Source organism: Salvelinus sp. IW2-2015, unplaced genomic scaffold (assembly GCF_002910315.2).
Source record: "Salvelinus sp. IW2-2015 unplaced genomic scaffold, ASM291031v2 Un_scaffold16521, whole genome shotgun sequence".
Classification (NCBI taxonomy): domain Eukaryota; kingdom Metazoa; phylum Chordata; class Actinopteri; order Salmoniformes; family Salmonidae; genus Salvelinus; species Salvelinus sp. IW2-2015.
Window position 1 is genome coordinate 58458 of NW_019957625.1, and position 12075 is coordinate 70532.

The 12075-nt window shown below is 40.4% G+C and overlaps 1 protein-coding gene across 16 annotated transcripts in view; it reads left to right on the plus strand.

Moving 5' to 3' along the window:
* The window catches only part of LOC112080822 (kinesin-like protein KIF16B), a 35664-nt gene extending 23820 nt beyond the window's left edge, over positions 1 to 11844 (plus strand). For 8 of the 16 annotated variants that reach the window (XM_024146740.2, XM_024146741.2, XM_024146746.1 and 5 more), the window contains 4 exons: positions 2686 to 2791; positions 3015 to 3062; positions 3371 to 3421; positions 4148 to 7315. In XM_024146740.2, the coding sequence (XP_024002508.1) occupies positions 2686 to 2791; positions 3015 to 3062; positions 3371 to 3421; positions 4148 to 6253 (2311 nt within the window). In that variant the 3' untranslated portion in view covers positions 6254 to 7315. Of the gene's footprint in view, positions 1 to 2685; positions 2792 to 3014; positions 3063 to 3370; positions 3422 to 4031; positions 4048 to 4147; positions 7316 to 7451; positions 7578 to 7748; positions 7839 to 7940; positions 8025 to 9501 lie in introns of those variants that run through there. The other 8 variants (XM_024146751.2, XM_024146754.2, XM_024146748.2 and 5 more) reach the window with 7 other exon arrangements.
* The last annotated feature ends 231 nt before the right edge of the window (positions 11845 to 12075 follow it).

Sequence of the window (12075 nt, forward strand, 5' to 3'; positions counted from 1 at the left end):
GCGGGTTGATTCCCTGATCACCTCTACGCAGACGACACCATTCTGTATACTTCTGGGCCTTCCTTGGAACTGCTAACTAACTCCAAACGAGCTTCATGCCATACAACATCCTTCCGTGGCCTCCAACTGCTCTTAAACGCTGAGTAAACCAATCATGCTCTTCCACCGTTCCGCTGCCCGCACCCGCCCCACCAACTAGCACTCACACCCTGGACGTTCCGACCTAGAAATATGTGGACAACTATAAATACCTAGGGTCTGGTAGACTGTAAACTCTCCTTCCAGACTCATATTAAACATCTCCAATCCTAAATCAAATCTAGAATCGGCTTTCTATTTCGCAACAAAGCATCCTTCACTCATGCCGCCAAACCTACCCTAGTATAACTGACTATCCTACCGATCCTCGACTTCGGCGATGTCATCTACAATATAGCTTCCAATACTCTACTCAGACTGCATCCAGTTTGCATCCAGTTTGCTATCACAGTGCCATCCGTTTTGTTACCAAATCACCTTATACCACCCACCACTGCGACCTGTATGCTCTAGTCGGCTGGCCCTCGCTACGTATTCGTCGCCAGACCCACTGGCTCCAGGTCATCTATAAGTCTATGCTAGGTAAAGCTCCGCCTTATCTCAGTTCACTGGTCACGATAACAACACCCACCCGTAGCACACGTTCCAGCAGGTATATCTCACTGATCATCCCCAAAACCAACACCTCATTTGGCCTKTCCTTCCAGTTCTCTGCTGCCAGTGACTGGAACGAATTGCAAAAATCGCTGAAGTTGGAGACTTATTTCCCTCACCAACTTTAAACATCAGCTATCTGAGCAGCTAACCGATCGCAGCAGCTGTACTTAGTCCACCTTTAAATAGCCCACCCAATCTACCTACCTCATCCCCATACTGTTTTTATTTACTTTTCTGCTCTTTTGCACACCAGTATCTATACTTGCACAGCATCATCTGCTCATTTATCACTCCAGTGTTAATCTGCTAAATTGAAAATATTGGCWCCTATGGCCTATTTATTGCCTACCTCCTCATGCCTTTTGCACACACTGTATATAGTATATTATATAGTATATTTTTTTCTACTGTGTCATTGACTTGTTTATTGTGTTATTGGCTTGTTTATTCCATGTGTAACTCTGTGTTGTTGTCTGTGTCACACTGCTTTGCTTTATCTTGGCCAGGTAGCAGTTGTAAATGAGAACTTGTTCTCAACTAGCCTACCCGGTGAAATAAAAATAAATAAAACCAAAAAATTAGTTCAGGAGTAAAAATTTGCTTAACAAGTCACATAATAAGTTGCATGTACTCACTCTGTGAGCAATAATAGTGATTAACAGGATTTTTTTAAGGACTACCTTATCTCTGTACCCATACGTACAGTTATCTGAATGGTCCCTCAGTCGAGCAGTGAATTTCAAATACAGATTCAACCACAATGACCAGGGAAGTTTTCCAATGCCTCGTAAAGGGCACCTATTGGTAGATAAAAATGTAATAAAAAGCAGACATTGAATATCCCTTTTGAGCWTGGGATTATACTTTGGATGGTGTATCAATACACCCAGACATTACAAATATACAGGYGTCCTTCCTAACTCAGTTGCCGGAACGGAAGGAAACCGCTCAGGGTTTTCACCATGAGGCCAATGCTGACTTTTTAAAACAGGGTTTAATGGCTGAGTGGAAAGAAGTAAATCTGTACAGAATAAAAAATATTCTAAAACATGCATTCTGTTTGCAACAAGGCAGTAAAATMATACTGCAAAAAATACGGCAAAGCAATTCACTTTTTGTCCTGAATWCAAAGTGTTATGTTTTGGGGCAAGTCCAATGCAACACATTACTGAGTATCACTCTCCATATTTTTAAGCATAGTGGTGGTCGCATCATGTTATGGGTATGCTTGTAATTGTTAAGGACTGGGRAGTTTTTCCAGGATAAAAAATTACGGAATCGAGCTAAGCACAGGCAAAATCCTAGAGGAAAGCCTGGTTGTCGGCTTTCCACCAAACACTGGGAGATGAATTCACCTTTCACCAGGACAATAACCTTTTACCTTAGTTGCTTACCAAGARGACAGTGCATGTTTCTGAGTGGCCGAGTTAGTTTTGACCTAAATCTGCTTGAAAATCTATGGCAAGACCTGAAAATGGTTGTCTAGCMATGATCAACAACCAATTTGACAGAGCTTGAAGATTTTTGAAAAGAATAATGGGCAAATGTTCCACAATTCAGGTGTGGAAAGCTCTTAGAGAATTACCCAGAAAGACTCACAGCTGTAATTGTGRCTAACATTTATTCACTCTGGGTTGAATACTTATCTAATCAAGATAAGTGCAAATGTTAGAATTTTTCTTTCACTTTGACATTTTGTGTAGATCGTTGACAAATCAATTTTAATCTCACTTTGTAACAACAAAATGTGGAGAATGTAAATAGTGTGAATACTTTCTGAAGGAACTGCATGTGTCAAATCCTATGCAATATTCACAATGATTGCCAGAAACAGCACAGGCAAATTTGTTGTAGGTGGGGAATGATGAAATGTAGATGTCAAAGTAACTACCAGATGATCATATTGAATATGCCCTATTTGTGGGCCCTAGGGTTGACCTGGCCATTGTAGATTTTGAGTGTCTAATAACTTTCCTTATCTGTTGACAGGATAAATGCATACATTGAGGAGGAGGTTAAGAGAAGGTTACAGAAGCTGAACCTCTTCAATGGTGACAAAAACATTGAGCTCTCACTGTCATCTGAATCTCTGCAGGTAAGCATCAGTGATACATTGTTTTGTTTGCATTCTCCGTACAGAGCGTATGCAATATTAAGATGGTGATATTTCTCAATCTCAAGAATATATTATTGATGTTCAAACTCATAGTCTTAGTCACTGTAGCCTCCCATACAATTGGAGCTTAATAAAGAAACCCCCATTTGGAAATTGTGCCTTTTGAAAAATAGCAATTATATGAAGTTCTTCAATCCKACAGGAGGACAAAKAAGTTAATGATTCTAGTTCTGTTAGATTAACAGATGAGGTAAGCCCAGGTCCTCGACACGGTATACAGAATGGACTATAATCTGCATGCATTTCTGATAATTCTCGATAGAGGTTACATGGACCAATCACGTGGGATCTTTTTCCAACCTTTCTCTAATTATGTGGATGATGTTTTTCCTTGTTTGCTTTTCTTTTCCCCAATAGGAGATTAACTCTGCTGCCCGATGGCAAAGTTGTCCATATTCTGCAACATATGCAATTTTAGTTTGAGATGAATTTGACATTGCATYGTATCTTTTAGGAATTGTTTGTCGTTGCTGAGAGGTGTGGTCTTATTCATTACAGGATGACAACAAGCGGCAAAACCCTGTCAACCCTAGGAAATTGAAATATGAGGTAAGACTTGAGTATTTTCTTTTTTTGTGTGTTGGAGATGAAGAAACTAACCAGACATTTTTAAACAATAATTTAACTTGAGTGGCAGTCATGCTGAATCTTCACTAACCACCACACCAGTTATGGGAAAATACATGCCGCTTGTAAAATGAGCTTTAGGGAACATCCTGTTTTACAGGAATCCCAAATTTGTATCTGATCAACTATATAAGATTCCTAAAACCAATAACCTTTTTAAAGACCTTTATAAAGAATTGGCAAAAAGTTAAGAATATAGCTGTTTATGGGGATATTGACTAGAAACATCCACACAATCACAAAGAAGCAGGAAATTGGATAAAATACTGAATTGGCTAAAGGAAACCAGTCACTGACCGAGGAGGCCGACCTAAGTGTAGAACAGGATAAGGATACATGTCCAGCCAAACAGGGTTGATATCTGGTTTTGTAAGAAAATGACAAGATTGCATGGAAGCCTGGGATGTGTAATTTTGTGTTCATGCTGCATAACAATCATCAATCACTTTTTAATTCTGTTTTGAATTGTAATCTTTTGCTCATCTGCTATTTATTTCAATCACAACTGGATCTTTACACTTGGTGGAGGAAGAACTTAATTTACTGGGGTGAGAATGAATACTTGAAAGACTATATAATTCAGAGCTGTGATCTCTTGTTTGAAGTTATAGTCATGGAATCCGCCCCCCCCCCCCCCTTGTCACACAGAAAGACTCCATGCCCTTGCTGTGGCGTAGCTTCCTGTATGTCCCAGGACTTGAGACGAGCACTCACCTGGAAGGGCATACAACAAGTTCAGAAGAAGAAGGTGGCAAAGACCACTCGGAGTTAGATAAAATTGGCAACCCAGAAGGGGAAACCAAAGTCTTGGCACAGAAGGGCATGATGCCTTATAAAGAGGGTGAAAAAGCAAAATGGTGGCAGATGGGAGTGAAGGGGAAGGTTGACCAAGCTGAGAGCGAGAACAATGGCTGTGATTTTAAAACCAAGGACTGGGGATTTAGGTCTACAAACACCATAGTCAGTGAGGATGGAAGTAACAGCCAATGTAGCCCAGATGAGGGAGTAACCAATTTTAGTTGCTACATTGTTGACAAGACCAAAAGTCTATCATATTCTCAGTCCAGAGAAACCAGAACAGAAAACCCAGTGTTGCACAGACTCACACAGTTTGGCTCTGTGGAAGCTACCAAAGACCAAGTTCAGAACACAAGCAAGACAAGTAACGACACTGCAACTGTGATCAACTCTGAAGTCCCCATACTGAGACAAAGTTCAAAGAGACAAATCGCCATCAAGGGCTACTTTGGTCTCAACAAGATCCCTAAAGAGTCTGTAAATGGGCAGGTGCAGAGGAATCTGGTAACTTCTGAACCGGATCGACTAACCAACGAACTGGGAGCCAAACAGAGTTACGTCCTTGGATACTTGGCAGGCAAGCTGTCTGGAGTTTACAACGACGCTGGACGATATCTGCAGAGTACACGGGATATCATTCGGCAGGTTCGAGCAGGAGAGACTTCAGCATTGACTACTACATTCTCTCAGTACATGACCTTAGTTACAAAAGATCTTCCATTTGTTCAGAAAAAGCCGCCTGCCCCTTCAATGAAACCCGACTCAAGGCAGAATAAAGTTCATTTTGCCAATTTGACAGGCAATTGCCTTTTCAATGTACCCGAGAATGGTCATGTGTCTGCAATTTCGGACATTTCATTATGGCCTAAAGGCTCTGTGACAACATACAAAGACGGGAAGCCTGTAGTTTATTGTCAGACGCTCGTGCAGTTTCCCATCTGCCTTTCGGAATTACAGTCTCTTCCACTTCAGAAGATTCTCATTCGTTTGTACTGTGTGACGCCCAAAATCGCTGCCTCTTCCCACCACCTTTTGGGTATCTACTGGCTAAGTGTTGCCAATTGCAAACAGCCTACACCACAACCAAGTTGCTTACTGTTATCTGAAACCGACCTCTATGCAGTCTCCGCTGGTACTGGTTTAGGTAACTACCAACCTTTGGTAGTTTTTCAGCACTTCAGTCTCTTGCACATCAAGGAGATCCAAGTGAGCTTTGCTGGGCAGCATGTACGACTCCTGGGCTCCACTGAAGACACCATCTTGGTCATCTTCACCCACAGCAAAGAGCTTACCCAGGAGCTATGCTGTACCCTGCTGAAAATCATTGCCCCGGCAGAAGTTCAGGAAGGCCCAGGAGCCCACCCCTTGCTTCGTGGAGACCTCTCACGCCTCTCTCTGGACTGGAGGTCCCACGTTCCAGACCTCCTGCTGGATTGTGGCCTCTGTGTTACCTCACGCTTTAAGAGGATCATGGCTGACCTGCTCTACATCCTGCACGGCAACATGGAAGGACCCAACAAGCCCTCCTTGGCTAACGTACACCTTCTTCTCTACACTTCCATCAAGGTGGAAAACTATTCCACCTCGCGCCAAGATGTCCTTTGTCAGTTCTTTCTCACAGACAACCACATAGGCTTGGTGCAAGAGGATGCTGTGTTCCACCCGGTACCTCGAGGCTCAACTCTGGTTCCCATCCAACCCCAGTTTCAGGGAGTGGAGCTGCGCAGACGCTCAGACATCCGATGTGTGCTTGTGAGACACAGCGATCGATGTATGGTGCTTGACATCGCATTCTCCACGACTCACAAAGGGCAGATTGAGACCAAAAGAAAGACCAGGAAAGGCGTAGCCATTGTCCCTCTACMTTCTGATTGCAGGCCCCCAGCTGATTCCTGGAAATTAACTTTCAGCTCTACCTCGGATGCAGCAATCCTAATCAATCATCTGTCAACCTGATTTTAAGGCTRTGCTTACAGGTCATAAAARGATGTAATGCTAATAGGTAATAAAAGGAAARGAGTTTAACTGCCACTGCAGGCCTGAAGTGTAATGACCGTGCCGTCCTGCTGAACTCTTGTTTTCTGTCAGCGTTGCACTTGAGCAAGAAAGCCATGGTGAGTTGGCTMGCCAGCTACATTCAGTATTGTCAGCCAACTGCAGTTATGAGTATAATAATCAGCTAGCTAGACTGATGACATTAGTGTTTGCATACTATAAGAGTTTAGCAACATTATAGTAAATATTTCACTTGTAAATCCTATTTTGTTTGAGCATGACGGCACTGTCCTACCACTTCCGATGTGTATTTGACCGTTTAAATGATTTGTTTGATTAGTTGAAAATTATATTTTTAAAAAACAACATAATTATTGTAACATGGGAACCATGCCTTTTTGTAATTGTTAATGTACGTCCACAATGTCAATGTAACATTTTATTGAAACGTATCTACAGGATCCTCATGAACATTGTGTTCTAAGAAAATACATGTCCATATTATGAATATAGATCAAATACTAAAATGTCAAGGTCTAACTCCAATGGCTGCTATTGATTTTAATGTATTTTATAGTATATTTGAATGCTTCTCTTAACATACTGCCACTGTGGTGGTACACCTTAATGAAATTGTTGTCACTTTAAGAACAGTTTTACTCACAAACCTAATTGTTTTGTATTGGTGTAGTTAATTAATTGGATATTTCATAGATTTTCTTCTCCACTACAGGGAATAGGGTGATCTTTTGTTTAGTCAGCTTAGCTCTCTTTCTCTGTTCTTACATGAATGCTCACATCAATCATTTATGGCTGGTGAAATCGTTTTCTTCAATATGTTTGTGTATACGTWTATGCATATCAATCATATGGTAATGTACAATATGATTTTGAGGAATATGTGTGAAAAGTAACATGACGAATGTCTGACGTACAATATGACTTGTGACTATGATCATCGCAATAATGTTAATAAAATGTTTAATTGTTTTAACAAAAAAATAAAGATGGTGTTCTGTATAAGCCTTTGTGTTGCCTGGTGGTATCTAGCTGTTCTGTTTCGTACCTGTTCACTGTTGTCATATAAATAAGACTCCACCTTCCTGTCCATGTTTCGCTCTCTCCMAATTTCCTTTTGTTCCACCCATGTCTTTCCCAGCAGCGATTTGTCTCTGTCCCTCTTGGGACCAACTCCGGCTGCCTAAAGGACCCCGTTAGAATTAGCATTCCTCGCTACGTTCTCAGAGGGCAAGGGAAAGATGAGCACTTTGAGTTTGAAATTAAGGTGAGCTTCTCTTGTTAAGTATCTCTCAAGATCCGGGATCATCACTTTGCTGTCTCTGGTCTTGCGTACATGTCTGACAGGTCCATGTCTTACTACTTAGTGCTCCATTTTAGAATTCTGCCGTTATTCAATGAGTTAGTTGTACTCAGTATTATTTTCCTCTCTCTTTAGATCACTGTAATGGATGAAACGTGGACCGTCTTCAGGAGATACAGCCGCTTTCGGGAAATGCACAAAACTCTCAAGATGAAATACCCCGAGGTAAAAGACTGATGAACTAGGAATTACCACATACAACATGTCCTCCCCTATTGGAGATACTCGTAGTATAATTGATGCGATCTTAATGACCTTCCATACCAGCTTGCAGCTTTAGAATTCCCTCCCAAAAAACTCTTTGGAAACCGAGATGAGCGAATGGTTGCAGAGCGGCAGAGTCACTTGGAGGTGGGTGCTGGCATTGACACATACTATTGCGTTTCTTAACAGTAGTATAATTAAGTTGTAATGACTGACAGGGTTATCGAAATCTGTCAATCAGTGACAAAAGTCTGAAGGTTTGTCATTCTCATCCATCAGTTCAGATACCAAATTTTTCCTTGACATACATTTTAAAGTAGTCACCAAACTGTCMATCGYRAGGCATTCCTAGTCGATCAGCAAACATTTCTGTAGAAAAGCCAATGATAAAGCCTTACGCTCCAATTTTTTGTTTTTATTATTCTTGCGCTGTTGGCGGTAGGTGCACTTGATTCARAAGCYCTGCGCGCTGGGTAGGAAAAGTGTTTCCATTTTTGAACCATTTAGTTTGTMTGAAGGGACAAACTCTGCCTACCCTGCAGACCAAGAGAGCTAAATCAAGTGTGCCTACTGCGCTGGCCAAACGGATAGCTCAAATCACCGTGCCTACAGCTTCCACGAACCCACAGCAAAGTTTGATACTAGCCTAGGTGAGAGTTCATAACTTTTAAAACCCTGACCAAAGCGAGACCGTCAAAGATGCAGCAAATAGCTGATGTGTTTGAGTGAGTTCATGTTTAAGGTTTTATTTAACACTTTTACTAAACTTAAAAAGCGTTTCTCCCTACTTCTACTCGCGCTACAACCACCACTGCAGCTGCAATGAATGTATCGACAGGCCTGTGTTTTTATTATTAGCAGCTCGTCGTGTTTTGTTGTTGTTGATGTTTTTCGCCCCTTTCTCTAGTCATAAGAACGACGTGAATTTGTGCATGAGCCAGAAATAATGTAGTGCGACTTGAGTTTCGCCATTAGGTGGAAGACTGTCCCCTCTCTCTCTGGTCACTCTCCCCGAGGAAAGGAGAGAGATCAGGGAACTTGAGAGGCAGACCCTCTGCTGCTCTCTCCCTCCACTGAAACTGACCATCAGATGCAGGTACCATCAGTACAGTAAGAAACAAAAGCTAATTTGTTGCAAATTATTTCAATTCATGCTCAGCTGTGCCTTGCAAGTGATACAACAACTGATCTATTTTGTTATTAAGGCTTAAGTTTTGAAATATAATATAGTCTGAAGGCCAAACATAGTGAAATATGTTGTAATAATGTATTGGGCCTACTGCACAAACCTCATTAATGTTGCATAGGCTTACATTATTTTAAGTCGTGTTTAAAAAAATAAATAATAATCTGAGCGCTAGATCTCTGTTTGCTTTTTGACTACGAAAAGGTTGGTGACCACTGATTTTTAAAGTGTGTTTGAACTAGATTGCACTGTAGGAATGATTATTATATTGATTGATATCCATTGTATGGATAAGAAGAAATATTGTCCTATGGTTGGATGACTAAGCAGGAGATAAATGCTCCATGCTACTGTCATTGCTCATTCACACCCTACTAATCTATAGTATTCTCTCTTACTTGTAGTCATACCTCACTCTTCTCCGTTTGCTCCTCCCAGAAATATCTGAAAAACTTCTTCAGGGTTATGATGTCGCCGACCTCGGGCTCTCCACTCCGCACTGATTCGGACTCTGAGGGTKGTCTGCAGCTGTCCAAGTACACCATCTGACTTCTCCCCGTTCTTCAAGAAGGGCGTCTTTGACTACAGCAGCCATGGAACTGGTTGAAGACATTTTAGATGAGGACGGGTTGGAGCTAGCCTTGCCCCAGATCATTTTCTGCTGTTTTGCCATTTCCTATTGTCATGCATTGACCATTGGAGTTGGCGAGATGGCGCAAACAGATCTGTGACCAGGCTACGATGGAGCAGCTTTAATCCCAAAACCAAAGTGTGCAGTGCCTTCGCAGGTCGCAGTCTAGGTATTGACCTCAGTACAACCAAGTTATCAGAGGCACTAAGGAACAGATATCTAACTTACTACTCACCTTACTACCTTTTTTCTTCTAGATCTCCTTTCCTACTCCCTCTCCTCCTTTCCTACTCACTCTCCTTCCTTTCTTGTGGAAATGGTACTTCTTTATGAGGACCAAACACATGAGAAATGGTCTTATCTTATAAGTCAAGTAAGTAATGTAATGACAACCGGTGTAGAATATTTGATATTACAGTGACACAAAATGGTTCTAAAGCGGGCCTTGCTGAAAGGTAATGCAACCGCTGCCAATCTTGAAGACATTGCAAAGTCATGGCAGCAGTGACTTGCTAAGTCATCTACTCTGTTCTCTTCCTGTTCACCACAGTTTACTCAGAATTAATGTTTTGAAGGGAGGCTTTACAAARAAACTATTTTTATGCAGCTATAATTTTGATGGCAACTCTAGTTTCTACCATTTCTGGTGATATGCAATTGAGACTGACATGTGCTGTAACTATGGGAACTGACCAGGAAGGCATTACTCTTCACTACATGTAGTGTTGATAAGGGTGGCCTGTTTCTGTAMTGTAAGGGGATGTTTAGTGTTTTATAACTTTAATGTTAGATGGTTCCTCATCATAAAAGTAGACYAACCCAACCATGGGTTACATTTCTTCTAGCCCATAAATTACTTTAAAGATTAGAAAGCAAAAAACTGAACTTCCCCTTTTTAATGTTGATACCAATTTCTCATTATTACACAATGTATCAATTGTAAATAGTCTGAGGAGAGGAACTTTTGAGTGCGATAACAAGGACTCGTGATCACTCCCAGTTTAGGTGAAATGTTAACTAGTCATTTTGGTGAGCTGTCGAAGTAATAGTCTTTGACTTCACCTGTTAATGGTAGCTACTACAGTTAATAAAAAAATAAGTCAAGCTGATGTCACATATGGCATTGGTGCAGGTTGAATCATAGTATTCAGGATTGTGATAATAATCATTGAACTAATGGTGGCACAGAATAGTCTCTCGAGACTTCACCTTTCAACACTTAATTGTGAATTTTTGGGCCTAGGCAGTTGGTGTGCCTACTGGTCGTGAAAGTTGTTGCTACAGTGTTGCTCTCCATGTTTCCAGATGGCTAATAGAATTACGCTTTTGTCGACTGTATGTCTTCCGAGTTACACACTTAATACAGTCACTGCTGTTGATTCAACACTTCAGAAACACTTTAATAACTGTACTAYACTGTAGGTGCTAATACTTGAGTTGTGGATGTCAAACATAGTTTACTTGTGGTTAGACTTAGTACGTCTTTTGTAAATCTAACAAATTATAATTATTTCTTTAAGTAATAAAGGTGGTACAAATATACTACAGTTTCACATTAAATGTATAGTGCAAAAAACTTGAATCGCTCCCTTTGTGAACCATATTGTATACATATAATGTATATTTGAATGTTTATGTGCATAGTTTTCTAAATGAAGTGCTTGTACACACAATGTAAACTCTATTGGCATTGAATGTCATAAAAGGGATTGTATATTATAACTGCTATTGTTGATTTCAGTTGGAGATGATTTAGCTTTGATATGTTAATGATGTAAGAAGAGTATCACTTTGCTTTACTGGTGTCCATTTTGAGACTCCTCCAAGTTGAAGGATTGAAAGTCGGTCATATGTAAGTACTGTAGTATAAACGTTTTGTTTTATATACATTTTTTTTGAACTGGAATATAATTAGAATTATATTGATTTTCAGAACTGACAGCTCATTTGTGTATTTATGTTCTGTAAAAACACTTGGCTATCTGCAAAATAATTTACAGCAAGAAACTGATTAGCTGTACCATTTTATTGAAGTTGTAACTGACACATTTACAAAATCAATACATTTGATAAAACTTCTGCAATATATTTTGCTGCGGCATTGTGTGTTTATAACATGGATGCAACTTGATTAAAAATGATGGACAGTTTATGACCTCTTGAATATCTTACAGGAGTAATACACTTACTGGTGTAATACACAGCAAGCATATCAAACAATTTCTTGTGTAACTCATGTTCAAATGGGTGTAATATTTTAAATACTTTGAATTAGGAATTACGGTGCATTTGGAAAGTATTCTGACCCATTGACTTTTTCCCCACATTTTATGTTACAGCCGTATTATAAAATGGATTGAATTGTCTCTCTCCCCCCCCCC